Source organism: Bos taurus, chromosome 24 (genome assembly GCF_002263795.3).
Source record: "Bos taurus isolate L1 Dominette 01449 registration number 42190680 breed Hereford chromosome 24, ARS-UCD2.0, whole genome shotgun sequence".
Classification (NCBI taxonomy): domain Eukaryota; kingdom Metazoa; phylum Chordata; class Mammalia; order Artiodactyla; family Bovidae; genus Bos; species Bos taurus.
The window spans coordinates 20,500,983-20,528,976 of record NC_037351.1 but is presented as its reverse complement, the minus strand read 5'-3'; the positions used below and the strand labels follow the sequence as shown (position 1 = coordinate 20,528,976).

At 45.4% G+C, this 27,994-nt stretch overlaps 1 protein-coding gene across 10 annotated transcripts in view; it reads left to right on the top strand.

Annotated features, from left to right (window-relative positions):
• FHOD3 (formin homology 2 domain containing 3) overlaps positions 1-27,994 on the top strand; it is a 521,883-nt gene that overhangs the window by 329,205 nt on the left and 164,684 nt on the right. For all 10 annotated transcript variants that reach the window (NM_001191215.1, XM_010818738.4, XM_005224047.4 and 7 more), the window contains 2 exons: positions 7,887-7,981; positions 15,370-15,513. In NM_001191215.1, coding sequence (NP_001178144.1) covers positions 7,887-7,981; positions 15,370-15,513 — 239 coding nt within the window. The remainder of the gene's footprint in view (positions 1-7,886; positions 7,982-15,369; positions 15,514-27,994) is intronic.

Genomic DNA, 27,994 nt, shown 5'->3' with positions numbered 1-27,994 from the left:
GCCCATTCTCCCAGGAGTGTGTGTCCTTGCTGGACAGTGGGGTGCCTGTCCCCTCTGGGTGTCCCAGCACCTGGCTGACCCACAGCAGGAAGGCCTAGTGCCGGCCTGCACACCTGATGACAAATGAGCTTTGGATCTGGTTTACAGCATGACATGCTGCGTCCCCTTTAATGTTGTGAAGTCTGATTCTGAAACGGGTTTTTGTTTTGTTTTATTCTTTAAAACAGCTTCCCTGGTAGCTTAGACAGTAAAGAATCTGCCTACAATGCAGGAGACCAGGGTTTGATCCCTGGGTTGGAAAGATCCCCTGGAGAAGGGCTTGGCAACCCACTCCAATATTCTTGCCTGGAGAATCCCATGGACAGAGGAGCCTGGTGGGCTACAATCTATGCAGTTGCAAAGAGTTGGAAATGACTGAGTGACTAACAAATACTTAGGTTTTGTTCCTCAGTAGGACATTTTTATTAATATTGTCATCCCCACAAAGACTCTAACAAGAACAAAAATTTGTTAACATTAATTATTTTCTTTTTATAATGGAAATACTCTAGAAAATTTGGAAAAAAACAGTGTAAAGAAGACCATAAAAATTTACCTGTAGTCTCACAAGATAGAATTGTTCTTAACATGTTGGTGTATGGTTGTGTGTGTGTATGTATGTGTGGACACACATGTTTATGTACAAGTTAGCTCAGGGACAACCGATGAAAAGAAATGAGAGGCCTAAATAGCCTTCTTTGATTCAAACCACTTGTTGTCTCTGACTCAGTGTTGATCAGAGACCCACATTCAGGACTGAATGCAAAGATGAAGGAAAGTAGCTTACTAGTTGCTTTGAAAGTTTGAAACATGTAAAATATCATGTAAGAAACGAGTTGCCAGTCCAGGTTCGATACACGATACTGGATGCTTGGGGCTAGTGCACTCGGACGACCCAGAGGGATGGTATAGGGAGGGAGGAGGGAGGAGGGTTCAGGATGGGGAACACATGTGTGCCTGTGGCGGATTCATTTTGATATTTGGCAAAACTAATACAATTATGTAAAGTTAAAAATAAAATAAAATAAAAAAAAAACCAACAATAATAACAATAAAAAAAAAAAAAGAAAGTAAGTTTGAATATAAGTTAATGAAAGCCATCCAGGACCATGAACTGGGATTCTGCACTTTTCCCACAAACACACAGGCAGATGTCAGTCCCCAGCATGGTAGAATATAGGTGGGAGGCAACTCCAGGCCTGTGTTTGCGTGTACCACAGAGGCAGTCCTAGTGTGTGAGCAGGGGCTGTGAGTCTGGAAGGTTGATGCCAGGTTGGGGCAGGTTTTTTCTGCCAAGGCTTGTTGCCATCTGAAGCATGAGCATGAAGACCCTCGTGGCCTAAAGCACATCAAGGGGACCCCTTGAGAATCCTAATGAAGGCTCCCAATGACTCAGAAGCCAGGATGGGCTTTCCCAAGGCCAGTCCATGGCTTAGGGTCAAAGGTGGATGTTTGGGAAGAGAGTGAAGCTGATCCTTTCATTCATCCTTGGAAGATTCATACTCTATTCTCCAACTCTTAGAGTTACTTTAGGATAATTAGCAGACTCTTCATTTTCCTATCCTAAATTTCAGGTAACCCTTGGGCCCTTGTCATGTGGGCTGTGTTAAAGGAAACAACCTTCTTATGACCTTGAGATTCTCCCTTGACTTCACTGGTTTGGGAACTCATAGCTTCCTTCCTCAGACTGCATATCTCAATGGAGAGACCATTTGGGATAGAGGAGTGATCCCGAACACACCCAACCCCCAAGTCTCCACCTGCAGGCCCAGCTGTACACTCAGCTGTACTCTCTCCCCCAAGACAAAGCCATGGCTGCTGTTTCCCAATTTATAAAAATAAAAAGTCATAACAGAGAATGGATTGTTTTCTCAACCTCATGGTTTTTCCAATGAAATTTCTTAAGCTATTGGCAAGTATTGTCATCCAGTTGCTACTGAGCACTAGCAGCTGAGAACAAAAAGGATCAGCACTGATGCAAAAACTCAACCATAGCTTATCATGTGTGGTTCAGTCACATATTTCTCTATGACGTGTGTGGTCTTGGCCATGACATTATAACACGTACATATAACACCATCCTATATTACTGCTAGTAAAACTGTCCCTGACCTCTGTGTTGAAGTTGGACACACAAATACGCCCTGCTGTTCTGCAGGGGGAGGCAGGACCTGCTGGTGTGCTTCCACCTGGCAGGTTGGGAAGCTGCTCTCCAGTCCCTCTCAGCTGGACGAGCGAGTAGGTAGACATGCCAGGGGTGACCGAGGGCCAGCTGAGTATGTCCATTTCTACACAGGTTTATAAATCTGCCATAAATGTGACTCCTCAAGGTGGTTTTGGACTCATTCTTTTGGAGGTTAGGGTGAGAATGGGCATGTTAACGTACAGACCTTTTTAGTAGAAAGGAATTCTTTTGGATGATGAAAAATGATAGGTTTAAAGAATCAGCAAGGAAAATCAACAAGTGAGCCACAAGTTCTCAGAAATTACTAGCAAATGAAGTTGTCCAAGAACAAATTCCTCTGATTGCTGTATAAACAGCACATCCCACACATGGGTTAACGGGAAGGGTTCATTGGTGAGCATGGATGGACAAATTGCTGTTTTGCCAACACTGGGCCAGTTAGGGAGCAGCAATAAAAGCTGAGGGATTTAGGTGTATCATAGGGACTAGCAAATATGTATGAATTAATGAAAATTAAAAGGGCCCCATTTGATCGTGGCAGTTGGCACTTTGGCTCAGGTGCTAGAATGAAACCATGGATTTGAGTTAGTCTCTGAGGCATGGCTCAGTGTCATACCTGTCTGTGTAGACTGCTGGCATGTCTTCTCCTTTGCATGGGTCTTCAAGTCACTTTCTCTTCCTAGTGGACAGGGCCAGGCAGCAAGAGAGAATGGCAGTTAGTAGTCATGGAAGCCCATGAGAAGGCTTTGCTTTCTCATTCTGCCATCATCAAAGACTTCTTCACTCTAGTGATTAGCAGGAAACTGGTCGAGAATCCCCTGCTCCCCTGGGCAGGGTGCCCCCTCCCTCTGACTGGGTTTCCCTCCCAGACAGAGGGTGGGGGTAAGTGACCAGATGGGGTACCTTATTTTGAAATTTCAGTCATAAATCTTGAGTCCTGCTAATTTGGTTCAACACTGCTTTTGAAGAGGTGCCATTTTTCATTTGAATGTGAGGTGATGAGATATGACATAATTTTTAAACATGTGTCTCACACATGATTAACAGGGTTGGGGAGGTGGGTGGGGAATCCAGACATCCTTTCAAGCCATCTTGGCTCTGACTTGTGCTCAAGGGTACGTTGCTCTGTGAAGACCGCACAAAGCATGGTGGAGGTTAGAGTGCACAGAACTCAAGCTCTGTTTCCTTGGTTATTTGGAGCAGAAGTGTACTCGTTAAGTGTTCATCCCTCACAGTGAAAGACATGGAACATGCCACTGGGACCTTGTGTTTGAGTGTTAGACCAACTCGCATACGAGGCCTCATGCAAAATATTTTATTTTCTTTGGAGTTTAATACAGAGACTTGGAAGAGAGTAAGAGGACAAGAGTATTGAGCAGTTTATCCTGTGCTTATTCATTCTGGGTTGAGAGAGGGGTGATGTGGTTTGCTGGGAGGAGAGGGCCTGGCCAGGAAGCCTGCGGGGCAGGCCTGGGGGGGAGCGTGGGTGTCCCCTGCCCACCACCTCCACCACAGTGACAGCTACTGCTATCCAAGTGCCTGCCACACAACAGACACCGTTCTAAGCGTTTTTCATATAAAATTCATTTGTTTAACAATTATTTAAGTGCCAATCATGTGCCTTTGAACATCAGAAAGAAACCAGGCTGTCATCGATCCTATACTCACTCCAGTGCTGGAGGTGGAGTTGGAGAGAGACGGACAATGATGATGAAGGAAGTGACCATCTCCTGATGTTCTGCATCAGCACTCAGGAGAGGCGACAAAGTGCCTTATCTCCGGGACACCTCACAGTGAGCCGCTAGGGTGGACGTCATCTCACCAGTTTACATGCCTCCCCCTGAGCCTCTGTTCATTCCACTACTTTGGGGCTCAATTTTGTTCTCTGTTATGTAAAGGGGGAAGGTCGTGTGGTTTATGATTTTAACACAGGGCCACCCCCTACCCCCACATGTTATTCACTCAGTCATGTCCAACTCTGTGACCCCATGGACTGTGACCTCTATCCATGGGATACTCCAACAAGAATACTGGAGTGGGTGGCCATTGCCTTCTCCAGGGGATCTTCATGAGTCAGGGATTGAACCTGGGTCTCCTGCACTGCAGGCAGATTCTTTACCATCTGAGCCACCAGGGAAGCCCCAGGGAAGCCCCAGGGAAAGTGTTAGTTGCTACCCACACATACACACATGAAACCCCATATGGAGCAGTGAAGGTGTGGATGGGGGCGGCAGTGAACTGGACCCTTTAGTTCTGACGGGCGGGCTCCTGGGACAGGTACAACTGCTGGTGCTTGATGCAGGCCAGCTGGAGCCCTGACAAGGTATTTGTGTTGAACTAGAAGAGAAGGCTGGAGAAGGCAATGGTACCCCACTCCAGTACTCTTGCCTGGAAAATCCCATGGGCGGAGGAGCCTGTTAGGCTGCAGTCCGTGGGGTCGCTAAGAGTCAGACACGACCGAGCGACTTCACTTTCACTTTTCACTTTCATACATTGGAGAAGGAAATGGCAATCCACTCCAGTGTTCTTGCCTGGAGAATCCCAGGGACGGGGGAGCCTGGTGGGCTGCAGTCTATGGGGTCGCACAGAGTCGGACACGACTGAAGCGACTTAGCAGCAGCAGCAGCAGAAGAGAAGGCAATGGCACTCCACTCCAGTACTCTTGCCTGGAAAATCCCATGGACAGAGGAGCCTGGTGGGCTGCAGTCCATGGGGTCGCGAAGAGTCAGACACGACTGAGCGACTTCCCTTTCACTTTTCGTTTTCATGCATTGGGGAAGGAAATGGCAACCCACTCCAGTGTTCTTGCCTGGAGAATCCCAGGGACGTGGGAGCCTGGTGGGCTGCCGTCTATGGGGTTGCACAGAGTTGGACACGACTGAAGCGACTTAGCAGCAGCAGAAGGTGTCCTCACTTTCCCCTTCATTCTTCTAAAAATTTATTTTCTTGTCCCCAAACAGTCAAAAGATAGTGAACATGTATCCCAGTAGTGTCTGATTACATGCAAATTTCCAGACTCAAAATCCTTAAATGATAAAAAGGGAATCAGATATTATAACTGAAGAAAACTTTTTGTGTATATCTTCTTTAAACTTTATTTAGTTTGGCTGTGCTGGGTCTTCATTGCTGTGTGGGCTTTGCTGTAGTGGCGGGGCGTGGGGTTCCTCTCTAGTTGCAGTGCCCAGGCCTCTCACTGAGGAGGCTTTTCTTGTCGGGGAGCACGGGCTCTAGGGCGTCCGTAGTTGCGGCACGCAGGCTCAGCAGTCGCGGTTCTTGGTGTTAGAGCACAGGCTCAGTGGTCGCGGTTCCTGGGTGTTAGAGCACAGGCTCAGTAGTTGTGGTGCACGGGCTTAGTTGCTCCGTGGCATATGGGATCTTTCCAGACCAGGGATCAAGTCAAATCCGTGTCTCCTGCATTGGCAGGCAGATTCTTTACCACTGAGCCATCAGAGGAGCCCCGAATATGTTTTTTAATTAAATGAAGCCCCTGTTTGAGTGCTTTCATTATAATGGATAAAGAGGTGCATAGATATGTGTGTCTGCATAAGAGAGAGAAAGAGAGAGGAAATAGACTATTCACCTCTCTCTTTGGGATGCTTGCCATTTGCTTCCTTCCTCTCATTCCACAGGCCCCGTTTGACATCTTTGGCTCCTAAGTAAGCAACCAAGAAGCATTTCAGGGCCCCTGAGTCCCACTGGGAATTCTCTGCATCAGTGCTGTCTCTCTTATACAGGCTTTTCTTTACCCATGTAGAACTCATGTTTTCATGTTTTGTACTGAGGTTGGGTGTGAGTATGAGTGACGGAAGTTGCCCTTTTATAAGCACAAGCAGAGGCATTTAGAAAGCTTGACCTACACCTGGACAATGAGACCTACTGACCACACTGATTATCTTGAGGACAGAAATGGTTACTTCGCCTGGCTATGAAGAAGAGGTGTGGACTTCAAGATAGTTTGATGATAAATATCAGCAAGAAGATAATTCAGCAGTTAGCACACAAAGGATCATGCTTTTGTGTTCGGAGTAACAAAGGGTTATAGAAGCTTAGTCATAGACTCCTAGTTTGGACTAACTGAGCAACTAGCCCAAAGGATGGGCTTCCCTGGTGGCTCAGAGGTTAAGGCATCTGCCTGCAATGCAGGAGACCTGGGTTCGATCCCTGAGTCAGGAAGATCCCCTGGAGAAGGCAGTGGCAGCCCACTCCAGTATTCTTGCCTGGGGAATCCCATGGACGGAGGAGCCTGGTGGGCTGCAGTCCACGGGGTTGCTAGGAGTCGAACACGACTGAGTGACTTCACTTTCAGCCCAAAATAAAAGGCATTTTGTTCCCTTGCTGGGATCACCAACAGACCTGAAATTCTACTTGTGTCTTTCATGTTTTATGGTAGGTACCTCATCCTTTTTAAATTCTCCTGTCTTGTCTCCTTACTGTGTGCAGTGAATCCTGTGGCTCTTTAAAAACTACCCCAGTTTAAAGCCACCCTGTACCCTCTCAGAGGTCCCCATTCACTAGTCAGCAGACATTTTATTGAGCACCTACTATGTGCTGGGCACTCTGCCAAGGGCAGAGAGACAAGACAGAAGCCATCACTTCCCTGGGGGAGCTTTGGTTCACAAGACCAGGAAATCAGCTCTGACATAACCCACCCAAGAATCAGCATTTGAAACCCACTGGTTTTAGGTTATTTCAGAATTTACTTTTATCAGCAAAAATAGACAATATCCCTTTGAGATCTTTATAGAGAAACCAGGAAAGAGCTGCATGTTCCACACCACCATGCCAGGGGCAAGGCAGCACTTCGCTGCAGATGTTTATCCCCAGAGTAGGAAATCATGTCAGGGTGTGTGTCCCCTTTGTGGCCTTGGCCTAGTGATCCTGAACATGGAGGGTTTTCCTGCCCTCCCTGGAGCCATGGGACAACCTCCGTGAGCGCCCCCCCACCAGTCTCACCGAGGAGTCACTTCTTACACCGAACCCTCCTCGACCATCTCACTTCAAAAGACAGACCACCGTCGTTGAGTGAGAGGCGTGGCTAAGCGCTTTGCCTTCTAATTGCTTTTACCCTGTGCTGGCATGCGTTCTGTGTCTGTGCCTGACTGTTCCATTTGACTGTAGACCTTCTGAGGGCCACCTTCTAGAGACCCAATTCCTTGTACCTGGTTGATGCCTAAATAGTTTTTGTGACTTGATACAATAGAGATAATATACTTCTGTTCTGGAAATGTCTGCTAGACGGACGTTTCACTGTTACTGTTTTGAGTCCTTTGCTTGAGTGACTGTAAAGCTCTCCTGAATCCTCTTTCCTTGCAGGAGATGGACACACATAGAGAGTAATTCCAGAACATTTCCATACTCGGAGAGTAAAATGCATGGTCTAAAAAAGCTGCATATAATTGGATTTTTTTTTTTAATTGCCTATTTAGTATAAAGGGAACTTTTCAAGCAAACTGATAGGCATCCGACATGAGGAATATACATTTTCAAGTAGACAAGGATGACACGGCATATCATCACCTCATTGGAAGGATGTACAGAGTCATGCTTCAAAATTTGGTGAAAGGCGTTCCTGTCATTGGGTGATGAGTCTGGATAAACTGTGATGTGAGTTGGATAAGGGGTCCCAAATTGCTGTTTCTCATGATTTTTGCCTTATTCATAGGAGTCACACCCTGGTCAAATATCATGGAAATCCTGGAGGAAAAGGATGGGGTCGACACGGAACTGCTGGTTTACGCGATGACTTTAGTGAACAAGGTTGGTTGATGTTTGTTGTGGGTTGAATTGTGTCTCCCACAAAAGACGCTGAAGTCCTGACCCCGGAGCCAGTGAATGTGATCTTATTTGGAAATGGGATTTTTGCAGATGAGGTCATTAGGGTGGGCCCTAATCCAGTAGAACTGGTGTCCTATAAGAAGAGGAAAGAAGAAGCACACAGAGGGGGACAGCATACACACTCGTCCACGAGGAAGGCGGCCTTTGAAGGCAGGGCTGCAGGTTGGAGTGATGCATCTGCAACCGCGGACCACCAAGGATGCTGAGGATTGCCAGCAACCAGTCCCAGATGCAGCAAGGCAGGCCCTCCCCTAGGGCCTTCAGGGGTAGCATGGCCCACCCGACCCCTTTTTATCTTTCCAAAACCGGTTTTTTCCTTTTTAAAGCTCTGCCATGTTTCTAGTGGGCGCCGAAGGCCACCTGCCACACTCACACCGGGTTGTCTGTGCAGCCAGCGAACAGTCTGGCCGCCAGCAGACCAGGCCAGAGAGGTCCCCTGGGGCGGCTCTGTCTGGCTGCTGCTCCTGAAAGCTTCTTGCTCCAGTTCACCTACAGTGACTTTTCCCTGCAACTCCCAGATCTTCATGCTGAGCCTGCGGCAGCCCCGAGACGGGAGCAGCCAGGACTGAAGCACGGGGCTTTGATGATGTTCCCGCCTTCTAGCCCGTGAAGGTGCTTGCCTTCATCAAGGTCCCGTAGTGTGGCTCGGCCAACCTTACCCCCAGAAGCACAGAGGGATCCACCTGGAGAGACAGTGTTCAGGCAGCCTCTGTGGCCCATGTAATTGGTCTTCAGCTTACAGTTTCCCAAGTTTCGTACCTCATTTCAGTCACTGTAAGCCACTCAGTTGTGGTACTTTGTTATGGCAGCTCAAGGGAACTAGTGCATGTGAAAACCTAAAATTTGCCCTCTGAAGAAGCCTACTCCATGTACACCCCCATGCTGGTGGCTGGAACACGCTTCAGCATGCCTTTGCATTAGAGGAGACCCTTTACACAGACGCATGGCGTGTGTGCGTGTGTGCTGGTATTCATACATGTGAAGGCCCGAGTTGTCTGCCAGGTTTCTAGACTTTGGTTTTTCTAGTGAAACTAGAAAGAGGGTATCAAGACTTTTATGGCTACTTTTCCTATCGAGATGTCCCCTTAACATTTTTCCTTAAAATATAGATGAACAAGTTTTACTCTAAGGAGATGATTCTCGATCAGGCAGAAAAGCAAGCATTCTTATTCTGCAGCTGGTTGAACTCTGGCCGTGGGGGCCAGGTGAGGGTTCCTGAAGGTGGATCCCATCCTCTCCTATGATGGTGACCTGACCCTTGTGCCCTCATTCTGCCCATCACATCCTCCCTGGTCACCAGCTCGTGGGGCAGCAGCTGTCTTCAGTGTCCATCCTGAGGGGTGCTCTGACAGTGGGTCCCACGCTGACCAGGGACAGCCCACTCTCAGGACTGGGGTTCCCTCAGTGCCCTGGCCCTTCCTTATTAATAACTGAGGGAGGGTGAGATGGTTATCTTCGCCCTGGACCCCAGACAGCACATCAGCCACCCCAAGGCCCTACCTTTGTACTCCCCAGGGTGCCAGGTACAAGCCTAAGGACCAACTGCAGTTCTTTAGAAAGGACTGAGAATCTCTTCCTGAAATATATCTGGAGAAATATGAACTGAGAAATATGAATTGGTAGAAAGCAATGTAATTATGAGAAGTAATTCTACTAGGTATTAAGATGTTGTGTAAACTTTAAGGATTAAAACAATGTGGTCCTGACTTTTTCCTTGGCAGATGGCTGAAGCAGAGGGGCTGGAAACAGCCCTCAATGTACATGCAGTGCACCCTGTAATTGAAATGCACAGGGATGGTCAGCGCCATGTATGACTGAGAGAGGTTTTGCTAAGTGGAAATAAACAATGTACATGCAGTGCACCCTGTAATTGAAATCCACAGGGATGGTCAGCGCCATGTATGACTGAGAGAGGTTTTGCTAAGTGGAAATAAACGAAAACACGCTTTGACTGTATAGCAAAATAAATTTCGGAAAGATCGAAAAGTTCAATGTGACACACCAAACTGTAGAAAAATAAGAAGAAACAGAGGTGAAAATCAACTGGTCTCTGGTCAGTGAAGGTTCGTCTAATAATATAACCAGTCAAAAATATTCCAAAGAAAAGGACTTAAATATTTCACTGTATTAAACTATAAAAAGTCGTATTTACAAATTGAAAACCACCAATGAAAACTAAAGGCAAGTGGCAAACTTAGAATTAATTCCCAAAAATTGGGCAGAAAAGGGTACTATCCTAAGTATATTGGGTTGGCACAAAAGTTGGTTCAGATTTTTCCTTAGGCTCGTCTGGGAAACACAAACAAACTTTTTGGCCAACCCAGTAGTATGACCCCAGTCGACAAATGAATGACATTAACCCTACTAAGCTTGAAAGAAATATGTAGTTAAACAGCAAGTCATTTTCTCTGGGTCACGTGGGCAGTGATTGCTTTTTAATTGAATGCCAGTTATTGATGAAGTCATGGGAAATTTCCTACAGTCCTGGTGGGAAACAGACACCCCTTTTCTGGACAATAATCCTAAGAACTCAAGGTTTTATTTGAAAATCTCTTTGTGAGTTGATTTAGCATGCAATTTGAAAGCAATTTTCTGTTGGTTTTTGAAGATGAAGGTCATCTATTTCCTGTCATTTTCAGTCACTGACCTTGTATTGGAAAACACTGAATTCAGCAAAAAAAAAAAGGCATTTTCACTCTTGGGCAGCGTGTTCACTTAGTGGTGGAGGCCTTGCTTGGTTCTGTAATGAGCCCGGCGGCAGCCGTGTGACTTGGGCTTCTGCTGCCAATCGCTGGCCAGGACCCAGTGCGTGTCACTCTCCGTGGCACCATATGGCCTCCGACATCCAGGAATTCCTCGCTTACTCTTTCTCTTCTGGTGGTTCCATCCCATATTTGTTAGTCCTGGCCCAAGGGAAGGTTCCGAGGACACGATTCCAGGTGCCATCCTTTCCTCAGAAAGATCAGCAGGCACCCATATGGGGTTTGTTTGTTTTTGCTGAATTTTAGTCACATTGATCATTTCGGTAATGTCCTCTGAGACCCGAAATATCATCATGCGTTGACGTGCTAATGTGGGTCTGGAAAAAACGCAGACTCTGAAATCTGGGAAATTGTATTGCTTTTCTGACTTTTCTTTCAACAAAATGGAAGGGGGCCTAATAAAATGGAATTCAAAACATTAACATTTTTATGACAGAACAAGGGTACGAAATCCTAGCCTGCTCAGGGCTCTGAGACTGAAGCCTGCTCCCTTGGTTAAACAGACACATTAGTGAGGGGTTTCCAGGATCCAGAATGATCCCGGCTGAGCTCTTCCCCTCTCCTCCATGTCATCAGTAGATCTGAGAGAGCATCAGGAATTATCCATTTCTCACCCTGCAAGCTGCAGTCGTGTGGAGTCCTGTCCCAATCCAGCCGCAGTCCTCTCAGTGGGCCTCCCCCACTTTGGGAGCTCAGATATTGATCACCTTGTAGAATCAGATGAGGAAGGTGGGGACATGATTAACAAGAGGTGGCACTGTGGGGCTGGCTTGGAGCATTCAGGGAAAGCGGCACCAGGCAGCCCTGGGGAGGGAAGTTATTCTAGTGGAGCCCGGGGGATGAGTAACCTGATGGGATTCACACTGAGGGTTTGTATTTAGATTCGACTGTAAGGCTTTTTAAATTATCATACAGTAAAATTAACTCTTTTCTTTTGGCATTTAGCTGCGGAAGTTCTAAAACATATGTAGTCATGGATGACCTTCACAATTAGCATATAGAACAGCTCCATGTCTCCCCAAAATCTCACACTCATGTTATCCTTTTGTAGTGACATCCTGACCCCCTATTCATGTCCCTGACAACCACAGATTTATTCTCCATCACTGTAGTTCTGTTTTTTCAAAAGTGGGACCCATACAGGATGTAACTCTTTGAGGCTGACTTCTCTCACTCAGCACAGTGCCTTAGAGATTCATCTATGTCACTAGGTGTATTAATAGTTTGCTCCTTTTCACTGCTGAGTAGTGTTCCATTGTGTAAATACACCACCATTTGTTAGCTCTTCATCCACTGAAGACATTTGGGTGTCCACAGCTTTTAATTTTCACAAATGCTCCTGCTGCAATGAACACTTGTGTATAGGCTTTCACTACCCTGGTTTTATCCCTCAAGGAGGATTTGATGGGATAAGTGAAAACCCAGGGAAAGGAAAACAGAATGTTTGCTCAGACAGAGAGCAAACATTCTCCCTTGAGAGGGACTGTAAAGATTTACTTGTCACAAATCCTGGCAAGACAAGGTCTGAGAGAAACCAGGAAGGGGGTCCCTAGTATCGTCTGAGAGTGGAGGTGTCAAGAGACATTTGCTCACAGAGTTTTCTGGAGTGGCTGCCACCTTTGCCAGAAGTAGGCACATTGGCCATGAGTGTCAGGGTAGACATGGGAAGACAGGGCCCAGGAGGGGTGAGAGCATGGCAGTTTGCTGAACATGTTAGAGAATCTGCTGAGAATAGGTGAGTGTGTGCTTTGGGGCTGCACAGCCCCCTCCCTGTGCGGACAGAGAGACAAGCCATCTTCGACTGTGGTGGGAGGCCAGCTCCCCTGTGGCCGCACGTGAGAGGGGGTGGCATCTGGATATGGCTGAAGCCCGCATTTTCACCATGAACATGCAGGGACTTCTCAATACCCTCAGTTCTGTGCCTCTTACTGAGCACGGCCTCCCTGAGTCTGGTTCTATAGACCTAAAGGTTTAATTTTTTAATAGTAATCCCCCTACCACGCCATCAGGGTTGGGCTTGCAAAGGCAATGGGGATTAGTTCTAGGAATTTAACCCCCTGGACTGAAAGAATCTCAATTGACTGTCTGCAGGGAAGAAAAGGGAAGAAGAAAGGAGGGGAACTAATGCTGAGGAGACACCAGAGGCCTCTCTCTGTGTCTCATCCTACCCCGCCCCAACCCCGCACTACTGTGTAGGAAGTTTTGGATCTAACACTGAATGTCAGCTTACCTATGATGGGCAGGTCAGCAGTTAGGGCACCTCTGGTCATTAGCCCTGCCCTGGCTTTTATGTCACCATTTCCCTCTTCCTCATCTTTTATTTATTTACTACTTATTTGGCTTATTTGGGGCTTCCCTGGTGGCTCAAACAGTAAAGAAACTGCCTGCTATGCAGAAGACTTGGGTTTGATCCCTGAGTCGGGAAGATTCCCCTGGATAAGGGAATGGCAACCCACTCCAGTATTCTTACCTGGAGAATTCCATTTACAGAGGAGCCTGGTGGGATTCAGTCCGTGGAGTCACAAAGAGTCGGACATGACTGAGTAGTTAACGCTTGCTCGCTTGCTCATTTTTGCACAGCTCAGTGCTCTGTCTTATTTTCAGTGCGCAGGCTTCTCTTCTGTGGCACGTGGCTTATCTGCACTGAGGCATGTGGGATCATCCTTCCCAACCAGGGATCAAACCCACATCCCTGCATTGGAAGGTGGATTGGTAACCACTGGGCCACCAGGGAGGTCCCTCCCTCTCTTCATCTTTTAACAAGTTCTAGAGTTTTCAGTAAAACAAAAGATGGACTTGTTCTGATGAGAAGGTTCTTTGGGTGGGTGTGTGCTTTTTAGGTTAGGTCAGTGGACTGCTGTCTGCTAACCCACCAGTGACCGCCTTGCCTGGCACCTGCAGACATCAACATATGCTTGCACACTTGGTCACTTCAGTGTGAGCACCTGTTCATTTATCACAGCTGCTGACTGGTTCACAACCTTCCGTTCAGTGTCCTTGCTGGGGCTCCTGATGGATTAAGCTGTTGCATCACAGCTATTTTTCTTTAGTTTCTGGTTTCAATGGCAGTGAGTTGTATCCTCTTTGTTCAGCATAGAAGAGAAATAGCCATTATTTGGGTTAGGAGCAGAGATATTTCTTTCCAATATTCATAGCCCCAAAATAGAAGTGTTAAAAGAAGTTGGTACCATGAGATGATCCTTAAGAAAATATTGGTCTTTTTCCTTCCAAGGCAAGTCAACATGTTTAGAATAATTTTGAAATGCAATAATAGTGAAATAAACAGGGAGTGAAACTCTGTGTCTGAAATTCGAGTCCAGAGCAATTTGTTTAGAAGGCACGAAGACTGGAATAGCAGGTCTGAGCACAGGATTTTATTAGTTATTATTTAGTAACTTCCTGCTACCTCCCCACCTACATCCCCCTCATTTATAAGATAAGGGGCTTTGAGTAAATCACCCCAAGTGTCCTTCCAGCTCTAAGCAGAGGCCTGATCTGAATATCATCCTTCTTTTAGAAGGGATGGGATAAGAAGGAAGGTGGGAGGGGGTTCAGGATGGAGGGACACGTGTATACCTATGGCTGATTCATATTGATGTATGGCAAAAACCATCACAATATTGTAATTATCCTCCAATAAAAATAAATACATTTTAGAAAACAAAGAGAAGCAGAATCCAAGGAGAAGTTGGCTTTTTCTTTCTTGGGTTATCTTTTTGTCTCTTGGTTGCCACTTTGAAATTTCTCATATTGCCATAAATATCTTAGACCAAGGGGAAGGCCTACAGAACTGAAAGAAAAGGGAATCATTAAATTGTTCTAACTCCAGCTGTTGGTAGATCAATCTTAACAGGAGTTTCTGAGTATGTTAGTTTTCAATTGCCATGTAACAAATTATCACAAAGTTAGCAGCTTGGAATATCACAGACTTACCATCTTGCAGTTTCCATGGGGGCAGGGCCCAGGCACCGCCCCACTGGGCGCTCTGCTGAGTCTCACAAGGCTGCAGTCAAGGTGTCAACCAGGGCTGGCGTCTCGTCTAGAGCTTGGATTTCCCTTCCAAGCCTTTGTGGTTGTTGGCAGAGCTCACTTCCTTGCAGCTGTGGGACTCGTGGCAGCTTGCAACTTCTCCTGGGCCAGCAGGATAATGTCTCTGCTGGTCTCTATGCTCAGAAAAGGCCTAACCCCCTTTTAATGGCTCACCTGATTAGGTGAGGCCCACCTGGCTACTCTCCCCTTTTTCAGACTTAACTGATTTGGGACCTTAATGCCCTTTGCCTTTGCCCTATAATGTCATGTCACCTAATCATTAGAGTGTCCTGCCCACACTCAAGGTGGGGGATTGTACAGCACCTCTACCCCAGGGGGTGGGCTCTTGGGGTTCAGTCTGCTTACCACACTAAAGAAGCTTTTTTCTCCAATGAACTTGTCATCTGTCTTGCTTTGCTCCATTCTTATACTCATGGCCACTGGCTACCATGCAAAAGATGTCCCAAGAGCCTTGTGACAGTCTCCTAAGACACTGTGTCCTGTTCTTTCTTCATCTAGACCTTGTCCGGTTTGCCAGACCAAGACACCTTCTACGACGTGGTGGACTGCCTGGAGGAGCTGGGCATTGCAGCCGTGTCCCAGAGGCACCTGACCAAGAAAGGGGCTGACCTGGACTTAGTGGAGCAGTTGAACATCTATGAGGTAAGAGGATATGCCTTTTAAGGGCCTTGTACAGCTCAGACACGTCAAAGGCTGAGATAAACATCCTCTAGACCAGTGGTTCTGCGTGCAGCGTGGCAGCATTAGCAACACCTCGGAGCTGCCAAAATGCAAGTTCTCAGGCCCACCCGAGACCTGCTGAAGCAGAAACTGAGGCTGGGCCCAGATCTGTGTTGTACGACCCTCCAGGTAATTCTAAGAACACTCCAGTGTGAGAATCCCTGATCTAGGGGAAATGTGGTAGCTTGCTTGCTTATTGATTGATTGCTGTTTTGTTTTAAAGAACATTCATTCTTGGTGGGGAGAGAGAACGAAAGAGAGGCACAGAAAGCATGTTTCTTATCCTGCTGGTAGAACTTCTGGCAGGCTCTACATACTTCGTAGGGTCCAGTGCAGAATGAAAATGTGGGGAAAAGTGCTGTAAGAGATACTAAACTTTTCGCTTCCTTCTGCCTTGCCTCTTGTCTCATTATGATATATATATTTTTTAATTTTTAAAAATTATTTTATTTTTAGCAGCTCTGAAAAGTGAAAAAGTGAAAGTTGTGTCCAACTCTTTGGGACCCTATGGACTAAACAGTCCATGGAATTCTTCAGGCCAGAATACTGGAGTGGGTAGCCTTTCCCTTCTCCAGGGGATCTTCCCAACCCAGGGATCAAACCCAGGTTTCCCACACTGTAGGCAGATTCTTTATCAGCCGAGCCACCAGCAAAGACCACAAATGCTGGAGTGGGTAGTCCATCCCTTCTCTAGCGGATCTCTGGGTCTCTGTTAATGCATGCAGGCCCTTCCTCTCCAGTTGCAGCAAGCAAGGGCTGCTCTCGTGGTGCTTGGGCTTCTCGTGGTGACAGAAAGCTTCTCTTGTTGTGGAACATGGGCTTTAGGGCATCTGGACATCAGTAGTTGCGACTCACAGGCTCTAGAACATGGGCTCAATTGTTATGGTGCACGGGCTTAGTTGCCCTGTGGTATGTGGAATCTTTCTGGAGTAGGGATTGAATTCATATCCATTGGCAGGTGAATTCTCAACCACTGGACTACCAGAGAAGTCTCTGTGGTGTTTTTTTTGTTTTGTTTTTTGTTTTTCTTTTGCTACAAGTATGTACTCTTTGAAGAATATTTGGAAAATACCAAAAAATGTAAGATAAAGAAATCACCCATAATTTTATTTACTAACTGTGGTTAACATACTAGTCTGTTTTTCTAGCCTATCAGTTCAGCTTCCCTCATGGCTCAGTGGTGAAGAATCCACCTGCAATGCAGGAGATGTGGATTCAATCTTTGGGTCAGGAAGATCCCTTGGAAAAGGAAATGGCAACCTGCTCCAGTATTCTTGCCTGGAGAATTCTATGGACAGAGGAGCATGGCAGGCTGCAGTTCATGGGGTCACAAAAGAGTCAGACACAACTTAGTGGCTAAGCAAGAACAACTGTGGAGACAATAGTCTGTATACAGTGTTGTGTACTGAATTTTTATTAGTAAATATGTTTGAACCATTTTGTCATCGAATCATCTTCAAGAATTTAGTTTTATTAGAAACATAATATCCTGTCTGCGTGCAAGTACCATAATACATATAATCAGTTTCTCTTTGTTCAGATTTGATGACTTCTAAGATTTTGCAATTATAAATGCTGTTACAATGAACAGCTTTGTTCATAAATCTGTGTGCACAGCTGGCATCCTAGGAGAGATATTTCCCAGCTAAATGGCTCCACTGTAACCTTTCTACAGTCTCACTGTAGAAGTAGAGAGACTAACATGTAACTCACTACTTCCTAAAAGTTACTCTCATAAGTGTCAAGCTGAGGAACAGAGCAGAATTATCTTTGTACAATCTTAGGAGAAATCAGAGGAAACTGAGCCAGAGAGTCTGCGGTCAGAGCGCAAAGCTTCCCACAGCCGGCCAGCTCCCTGTGCTGCTGCTTAGGGCACCTTGTCCTCTAATGTAAGCCTCACTTAGTTACCCAGTTATCTGCTCACACTTTCATGTTTTGTTTTCAGTGAGTGATGGAGGGGTATGGAAGACAGGATAACGTAGGAGTGCAATAAGAATACTAAAGATGGAGAAGGAATGGAATAGACAATTGGCTCACAGGACTGTAGAAGACGGACTTTCCCCAGTACAGACACCTCCCTTCCTCACCCCCTTAACTCCTATTCAGAGCCCCAATCTCTACTCAACCAGGGGCTTATATGATTATAGCTTGAGATTCTGTGCGGTCAAAAGGAATGATTGTGTGTCCGGCAGCTGGGGCTAGCAAAGTTAAAGCGTCAGGTACCTTCTTAAGTTTTTCAAAGAGGCTGCTTGTGTCTTTGAGTCAACTCTGGTGAATAGCTGAGTCATTTTCATGTCTGAAGATTCAACTGGCTTGAGGATACATTCTGTTTGTTGAAGGGAGAAAATCAAGTCCTGCTGAATAATACCACTCACAGCATAATTTACACCTACAGTGCACTGTGGCTGAGACTTCTTAGGGTTTTATATGACAGTTGCTTGAGTTTCAATCCAGACATAGCCACCATATACCAGAAGACAGCATCATACAGGTGAATTTCCCACCAGTGAACCAACGGGGAGAGAATTTTGCAAAGCATGCTGGATCCCTCCCCCAGGATACTGCTTTTGGCTTCAGGGAACACTTACTTTCCAGCCTTCCTGACTCTCAAGCTACCTCCCCGTCTTCCTCTTTCCATTCGTGCCAAAAGTTTCACAAGGTGTTCTGTGTCCACCATCTTTCTTTGGTCAAATGGCATCTGCTTAATATTTTAGCCTTAAGTGTATCATTCACAACTGTGGATTATATGTGTCACTCAAAGAACAACAAAGCGAACACCCATTGCCATAGTTAACTTTGTGTATCAGCTGGACTGGGCCACAGAGGGCCCAGATATTTGATCAGACATCACTGTGTGTCGGTGCAGTGTGTATCCTTAACCTTCTGGATGAGGTTAACATTCACGTTGGTAGACTGAGTAAAGAAGATTGCCCTCCTCCCTGTTGGCAGGCCTCATACAACCCACTGAAGGCCTGAATAGAACAAAAGGCTGAGCAAGAGAGAGTTCACTCTCTGCTGACGGAAATGAGCTGGGATGTAGGTTGCCTCTTACCTGTGACCTCCAGCTGGAACTGACATTGGCTTCCTTGGTTTCCAGGCTTTTGGGCCATAGCTCTTGGGACTTCTCGGCTGCCATAATCATGTCGGCCCATTCCTTATAGTAAATCTCCATATATATCCGATTTATTTTGTTTCTCTGGAGAGTCCTAATACACTCGTGTTTAAGAACCAGTGTATTACCAGTAACTCAGAAGTGTCCTCAGTGACCCCTCCTGGTGTCATTCAACTAACTCCCAGCACCATTCTTTTGCCTTTTTTTTTTTTTTTAATAGTTTTGTCGGAAAATAGCTATTCTTTGAGCTAACACAAATGATCAGATTATCAAGTAAGAATTGACCATCTGAGATCTTGCTGTCTATAGCAGAGCTATACTAATCTATCTAGGCTACTAATTTCCAGAATACACAGGTGTGGGGATGCATGGAGAGATCTGGGCCATCTCTTGTGACTCCTAGATCTTTTTTTCATGCATCAGACGTGGGCTTTCTGACCCAGAATAATAGACAGGGTTTCCAAGTGTGGTTTCCAAGTCACCTTGCCCTTCGAGTAATATTCAGTTATGAAGCATCTCTACTACACAGCCCAGAGTGTCATGGCTTATCAATCCATAAATTCTGTGTTTACTTAGTATAGGGGATCCTTAGCCAATTCTGGCCTGCTAAAGGCATTCCAGAAATAAGAACTCTCATTTTTGGAATTGTCATCAGGCTATTTATTCAATAGTCTAGTTAGCATATTTACGAAAGATCAGATGGGGTCATTGCCTTCTTTCTTTCCCTAGAAGCATCGCTCCTGCGGAAGGGGTGGAGGGATTCTAGGCCAGCTGCTGTAACTCCTTCCTCCTGTCTGTATCCCTAAACAACACATGGCTTAATTTTGTCTTTTTATAAATGGGACCATACCACGTGTGTCCTCCTGCAGCTTCTCTTTTGCTTGATTTTGAGGCCTACCCGTGTTGCTATGCGGAGTTCTAGTTTGCTCATTTTCACTGCTGATGAATACATCCCAATTTATGTACCTGCTCTTCACTTAGATGTTGGCTAGCTACAGTTTTGTTGCCATGACAGTGCTACCACGAGCGTTCTTGTCCTCTTTCCTTTGTGTGTGTATACGCATGTGCAGTACTTATTATGTTTGGGTATCAGTTCTGTTCTTGCTTTGTAAAAATATTTAGAAGCTTTTCTTTTTTCTTTCTGCCCTTGTCTCTGGTCTTTGGTTATCTGATAGAGCTCCCTTGGAAAACTGTGTGGGCTTGTAATGATGATGATGGAGGGGCAGAAGAGGAGTGTGTGTGTGTGTGTGTTTGTGTGACTGTGTGTGTGTGTGTGTTGGAGGCAGGAGATCTTTGGTAACTATGCTTTATTCTTTGGATATTGGTCTATGTAAACTTCCTATCTTTATTGGGATTGGCTTTTCTAAATCATATTTTCCTAGGAAATATCCATTTCATCTGGATTTTTAAAGTGATTACTAAAGAGCTATGTAAATAGTCTCTTATGAATGTTTCTAATTTCCTTTCCTTGAGAAGTTATTTTCCTTTGTTAATTTTTGTGGTTGTAATTTCTCCCCCTTTTTCCTCTAGGTTAACTAGTGGTTTGTCTATTTTGTTGTTGTTAATTTTGACTTATATATGATTTTCAGTGCTTTTCTGTTTTATAACTCAAAACATTTTTATCTTTATGATTTCCTTCTTAAATTTTCTTTCAGTTTATTTTGTTGTCTTTTTTTAGATTTTTGAGTTGTTTATCTGATTCATTTCTTTTTATCTTTTAACCATCTTCTCATTCCTGGAATATAACCCACTTGGTCATGATGTGTGTTTTTTTTCATGTGCTTTTGGAATTCTGTTTGATACTGATTTGCTTAGAGTTTTAGACAAATAGTCATAAGTAGAGCTGGCCTCCATCCTCATCCTTCCCCCAGCTTTTCCTCCCTTCCTTTTTTGTATGCCATCCCTATCAACTTGGACATCACTGTTATGCTCACATCATAAGAGAATGGTGCTGGTGGGCACGAGACCAGTCTTGTACATTGATGCTGTACAATGCAGTGCTGGTGACTGTGTCTGTGGGTGTCTCCAGAGTACCTCTCTGACTGTTCCTCCTCAGCGTCCCTCCTGGCTCTTTCTTCTCTGTCTCTTCCTTCTCAGTGTCGGGGTTTCTTCATCAGACCTCCTCTCTCAGTCTAGGCAGCCTGAGCTGCGACTCACCCAGTGAGTCCAGCAGCTTTGGCTGCAGCTGATACCTTGACCTGAGCTGTCTGCAAGGTTCAAGGCTGCCTGCCCCTCTGCCTGCTTGTGTTTTTGCATTATGCTCATTTATTCACTGAAGATATGTCATGCACTCTGAACATTCAGAGATAGAAGATCTGTCCCTGTCCCAAGGAACTGACATTCTGTAGTCTCAGACAAGCAGGTGGCTGATTTCCCAGCAGCTGTATGTGATGGCACAGAGGGGCATGGAAGGTGTCAGAGGAGCTCAGATTATGTCAGACAGAGCCACCTAGAAGCTGCAAATGACATGACCCAGCCCTCACAGAACCCTTTGTTCCCCGCCCCATGACAAAAACAAAACTCCTGCGCAGTCTGTTCATTTCTCCACCTCTGCAAAGAACAATCTCCCAGGTTACAAACCTGGAGCTGTCCTGGACCTCCTTCTCTCTCCCCCCATCCTCATACCTAGAGGTCTGATGGCTGAAGACTGAAATTTCTTCTCCATTCCCCTAGCTCAGGCTCTCTTTGTCTCTTGTCTGGTTTGTTGCAATAGCCTTCTCATTCATTTGTTCACCTGTGAGTCCATTCATTGAACAGAGCTTCACTAAGCACCGATTCTGTGCCCAGCACTATTCTAGGCCACGGGACTCAGCAGCAAACTAGACAGACAAGGCCGGTGCCCTGAGGGGATGCACAGTCTCATGGGGTGCAGAATTGCTGGAGACAAGGCCACAGCAGCTCGAAGGCCACAGATGGTGTTGCCTCTTGAACTAATTCAAGGCATTCCAGCTTCGCCCCACGGGCTGTGAAAAAGTTTTTAAGGATTTTTGTTCATTCATTCCTTCACTCTTGTTTATTTTCTGAAATGGAGGAATGGACCGTGACCGAGTGCATGAGTCAGCTGATAGCCCGAGGCTGCCGGCATGTCTGTGAAGAACAGAGACAGGGTGAGCTGGAGGCAAGACACTGGGTGGATGGGCCACCACCACCGGCCTGAGGTGGTGGCCCAACGCAGAACAGTGACAGAGTGGGGAGCCGTGGAGGAGCTCTGCCTGGTGTGAAAGGAGGCGTGATGAGGGCCAGAGCCTGGGGAGGATGGCACCTGCAGGACCGCATCCCCGGGGGCTTCTCAGCTTATTCCCTCTTCCTGCTGCTGCTGCTGCTGCTGCTAAGTCGATTCAGTTGTGTCCGACTCTGTGACCCCATAGACGGCAGCCCACCAGGCTCCCCTGTCCCTGGGATTCTCCAGGCAAGAACACTGGAGTGGGTTGCCATTTCCTTCTCCAATGCATGAAAGTGAAAAGTGAAAGTGAAGTCGCTCAGTTGTGACCAACTCTTAGTGACCCCATGGACTGCAGCCTACCAGGCTCCTCCATCCATGGGATTTTCCAGGCAAGAGTACTGGAGTGGGGTGCCACTGCCTTCTCTGTCCTCTTCCTAACTCCCTGCAACTGAAAACAAGGGGTCCTCCTCAATGTCAGGGCTAACTACACCACTCTTCCATTTCGGAAAATAAACAAGAGTGAAGGAATGAATGAACAAAAATCCTTAAAAACTTTTTCACAGCCCGTGGGGTGAAGCTGGAATGCCTTGAATTAGTTCAAGAGGCAACACCATCTGCGGCCTTCGAGCTGCTGTGGCCTTGTCTCCAGCAATTCCTAAGATGTTGCTGAAATTGCAGCCACACTCAACTCCTCTTGTTTCCTAAGCGTGAAAGGCAGGTCACCGCAGAGCTTCCCTTCTTCCATTCTCCTTGCTTTGCCTGGAGTGTTCTTCCTTCCTGTTCTCAGGTTGGCAGACTCCTCCTTCCCCTGTAGGAGTCACCTCAGATGTCCCCTTGTCTGCAAGGCCTCCTTGGCAAGGTGTAGGAGTCCCTGGGCTTGTTGCCTGCACTTTGTTTATAACCCAGGAGGGAGCGCTTGCCTGTGTGCACACCTCACACTGAACAGTCTCAGGACGCACTTGCCTGTCCGTTTGCCTTTGTCATCTGTGGCTTTCTTCTGTAACCTCTGTGCTCAGCAGTGCCCTTGCCCAGAGTAGAAGTTAAGTACTTGAGTGAAGGTCTCTTAAATATCACTGATAGATTCTGGGCTGAAGGAAGGGCATGATTTAATCAGAAATCAGCCACTTTAAAGGGAAGATGCCTTGGGTAATCACTCAAGGTGACAACTGAATGCTTGGGGTACCAGATAGAGTTAGGATTTTTATTCCTATCTAAAAATTAATGCACTTTTAAAAGTGTTTGGTGCCATTGGACAACTAAGTTCATTATAGGTGGGGGCAGTAAGAAGCCTATAAGCAGTACTGATATTTTCCTCACGAAAGATTACAAATGTTTCAAGCCATTGCAGAGAACTTTGTTGGGCTTCTAGAATCCTTCTAAATAGTGGAGGATGTCTGGTGACCATATGTCCTGGACTTTCTGGGGATAGGCCCAAATGCAGTTAATTTTAGAAATTTTACCATTTTAGAAAGGTAATTTAATCCATGTTTAATTGGATTCATTTGAATTGTTATAGTTCCAAATGATTTTTTCAAATACATAATTTCACAAATCAAAATCAAAAGTCTTTTTTTTTTTTTTTTCGGATTGCGTTCTCACTTTTGATGCTGAAAATGTGGTCCTAGTAATGGGAAAGGCATCTTAGAGCTGAAGACTTTGGGGGTGAGGAGTGATTGTTACTGTTAGGAATAATTAATAGGTCCAGTCTCTTCAAATCCTTCCTTGTCATAGTTGATTTTTAAAATGTGTATCAGTTAGCTCTTGCTGCATAACAAATATGCCAAAAAGAGCGGTCTTAAAACAGCAGGTTTTGCTCATCATTCTGGGGGTAAGAAATTTTGGCCTGGTTCAGCTGAGAGATTCTCATAGAGCTGCAGTTATCTGATGACTTAACTGGGACTGAATGCTCTAAGATGGCCTTATTCACCTGGTTTGGCCTTTAGTGGTGGCTGTTGGCTGGCTATGTGTCTTCAGCAGGCTAGCACATACTTCTTCACATGGTAGCAGCATTTCAGAAGGGAAGGTCTCAAGTACAAACACTTTTCAAGGGTCTATGTCCTCTGACGTCACACTGGCCAAAACAAGTCATGTGGAAAATTGTAGACTCGGTGTAGGAGGGGACTATACAAAGATAAGTAAACAGAGAGGCATGATTCCCTGGGAGCCCAGTGCTGTAATCATCTGCCACAACCTGTTCAACCTGATAGGAGAATTATCAGCATAGTTCCTTCTTGAAATGGCAGTAGCACTGGCATCCATTTCACCTAAAAGCTGAATCAAGATGTATAGGTGTGCATTAAAAGAAAGCGTGGGAGAGCAATTTGGAAAGTGGTTACATCTGCTATGTATGGTTGCCTGTCATGGAGGATAGTAGTAGTATAACAACATAATCTCAAAGATCTGTTAATAGCTTTTGACCTTCATTAAGAATGTTCACATTGTTGGATGTTCGATGATACTAAGAAATTATTTTAATTTCTTAGTGATATGGTGGACAGTGGTATGGTGGTTATGGTTTTTAAAAATCCTTATCTTCTAGGGATATATACTGATATATTAATGGATAAAATTATATGATTTGAGACTTATCTCAAAAAAACCTGGCTCTGGCGTCAGGGGCAGGGAGTAAATGAGACAAGATTGTCCAGGGTTGATAACTGTTGAACTATCATAGGTGATGACACAAAAGTCTTTGTACTCTTCTCCATACTTTGCATGTGTTTGGAAACTTCCACTAAATTTTATTTTTTATTTATTTATTTAATTCTTTTTTTTAAATTTTATTTTATTTTTAAACTTTACATAATTGTATTAGTTTTGCCAAATATCAAAATGAGTCCACCACAGGTATACATGTGTTCCCGATCCTGAACCCTCCTCCCTCCTCCTTCCCCATACCATCCCTCTGGGTCGTCCCAGTGCACTAGCCCCAAGCATCCAGTATCGTGCATCGAACCTGGACTGGCATCTCGTTTCATACATGATATTTTACATGTTTCAATGCCATTCTCCAGAATCTTCCCGCCCTCTCCCTCTCCCACAGAGTCCATAAGACTGTTCTATACATCGGTGTCTCTTTTGCTGTCTCGTACACAGGGTTATTGTTACCATCTTTCTAAATTCCATATATATGCGTTAGTATACTGTATTGGTGTTTTTCCTTCTGCCTTACTTCACTCTGTATAATAGGCTCCAGTTTCATCCACCTCATTAGAACTGATTCAAATGTATTCTTTTTAATGGCTGAGTAATACTCCATTGTGTATATGTACCATAGCTTTCTTATCCATTCATCTGCTGATGGACATCTAGGTTGCTTCCATGTCCTGGCTATTATAAACAGTGCTGTGATGAACACTGGGGTACACGTGTCTCTTTCCCTTCTGGTTTCCTCAGTGTGTATGCCCAGCAGTGGGATTGCTGGATCATAAGGCAGTTCTATTTCCAGTTTTTTAAGGAATCTCCACACTGTTCTCCATAGTGGCTGTACTAGTTTGCATTCCCACCAACAGTGTAAGAGGGTTCCCTTTTCTCCACATCCTCCCCAGCATTTATTGCTTGTAGACTTTTGGATCGCAGCCATTCTGACTGGCGTGAAATGGTACCTCATAGTGGTTTTGATTTGCATTTCTCTGATAATGAGTGATGTTGAGCATCTTTTCATGTGTTTGTTAGCCATCTGTATGTCTTCTTTGGATAAATGTCTATTGAGTTCTTTGGCCCATTTTTTGATTGGGTCATTTATTTTTCTGGAGTTGAGCTGTAGGAGTTGCTTGTATATTTGTGAGATTAGTTGTTTGTCCGTTGCTTCATTTGCTATTATTTTCTCCCATTCTGAAGGCTGTCTTTTCACCTTACTGATAGTTTCCTTTGATGTGCCACTAAATTTTAAAAAGAACGTTTAGATCAGTCAGTGACCTCAAAGATAGGTGGAAGTTGTCCCAGATGCCACCTGAGTTTGCTCTTCTCTGCTTTCTTGGTAGGATGGGGTAGGGTGTCCAAGCAGTCGGTGCTGGATTCCTCACCTGGATTTTAGAGACTGTTCTACATTTGATTAAAAGAGTCAGAAGGTATCTGGTGAGGGGCCCAGCAGCAAAACACCCCATCACTTGGTTGAGATTAGAAGTCGTTCAGGACATAGTGGATCTCACCGTGGGTCCAGGGGAGGACACCACACTTGTGGTTAATTAGATCTGACACCACAGGTTCTGAATAAGTCTCATGGTAAGTGCTGTTCTCTCTCTAGGTGTCTTCCAGAATTTATTGGTCTTAGCTGTAATTTGAAGTGCTCCCTAGAATCTAAAGAAATTGGAACTGCTACCACGGCCCTGGACGTGAAAACAGATCTCTTTCCCTGTCATCAGTGGACACTAGTGATTCTAAGATTCTTCTTGTAAAATCAAAACTGGGGGTGAAGACCAGCCCAAATTTCATGTTACAGCTTTCCCAAGGCAGCTTCCCTGCCAAGCCCGAGGCTGACATTGGATCTCCTGGGATTGTAATTCCCACTTGCCCCTACCCCTATGCATCCTTTTCTGTGTTTAAGAAGATGGATACTTTGTTTAGGACTGGAATTTTACACAGCTCTCATTGAATTCCATTTTATGGTGCCACTTTGATAATTTTTCAGTAAACCATTAAACAATGGTTGTCTCATCTTCCTTGAGAAAAGGCGGTTGAAATAGATTTCACGTTGTGCACATGCCGTGTGCCTCTCTGAAAGGCCCTGTGAGTGGAATGCTATTTGATCTTTGCATCTCTGAGGTTAGACAAGGAATTAGAAATATCTGAACTCTACGTTATCCCCTGACCTTATCATTCCAAATATGTGCTTAATTAGAAGCAGAATCAATATTTCAGGTCAGAATGAGTTCAAGTGGTCTAGAATTTTTATATCTAAAAATGAAGGAAAAATAATTGGCTAGTGATATTTTAAAACACTGTGCTTGGCTAGGTATATAATCATTCTCAAACAGTCCCCAGAGAATACCATTTGCAGTGTTAAAGTTGAGGTGATAAAAGTGGTTAATCAAATACATAATTTCTTTCCCAGTTCTTGCAGTTACACTGCAGAACACCCTTACCCCAGGAAACAGACTTTCCAGTGAAATTTTGTAACAGTATAGCGTTTTCTGAACTCTTATCCATTCTTACCTCAAACCTCCCCAGATTATGTCTGCCTAGTAAATTCTAGGGGAACAGAGCAGTCAAAACATTATTAGATTGTCTTCTAATCTGGGAGTTTGTTATAGAATGTATCTGGCATGTAGATAGAAGAGTTTTCACTAAATCAGACTTGTCTAAAAGCTAGAGCTGGAGGCAACTGCAGATGGAGCACATCCAGGGAGGCTTCACTCCTGGGAAACAGGCTGTGCATCTCAGGTGTTCATCCTTATAAACCGGATGAGAGGGGCCAGCCTGGCCTCGACTTGGCCAAGCTCACCATGCTGTGTGAACACATTTGGCATCAACACTTTGGACATGGGAGGCCACTGACTTTGCAATAGCCAGGTTTTCTGCAGACAGGCGATGCCAACACCAGTAGCATGGTTAGCCATCTGGGTCTTTATATTACTTCTCCATTCTCTCACTTTTCAGGACCAGGTTGTGAAATGTGACCAGGAGCACCCATAAGGCTGGGAAATATGCACCTCTGGAGACATGGGACCATGTGGGTCTTTGGGCACCAAGTCAGAGAGACTGTTGGACTTGATTGGGCCTGGCCCACCTGGGCTGTGAGGTGGCCTGCCTGGGCAGTTCTGTGTGATATAAGAATTTGTGGGTGTTCCAGGCTCTGGGTTGGGCTGATCCCCTGGAGAAGGGAATGGCTACCCACTCCAGTATTCTTGCCTGGAGAATCCCATGGACAGAGGAGCCTGGTGGGCTACAGTCCATGGGGTCACAAAGAGTTGGATGTGACTGAGTGACTGACAGTTTCACTTTTCACTAGGCCCCTTCAGTTGAGGGCACAGGCTGGGGAAGAATTGTTACGTTTATTGAGTACGAGCCACAGGGTGGGCCCTACCCCAGCTGCTTTACATGCATTATATAAGTTATTCTTACCACAAACCTGCAAATGCAATCCTGTTAGCCTCATTTGGTGAGCGAGAGACTCTTGAGCAAGCAAT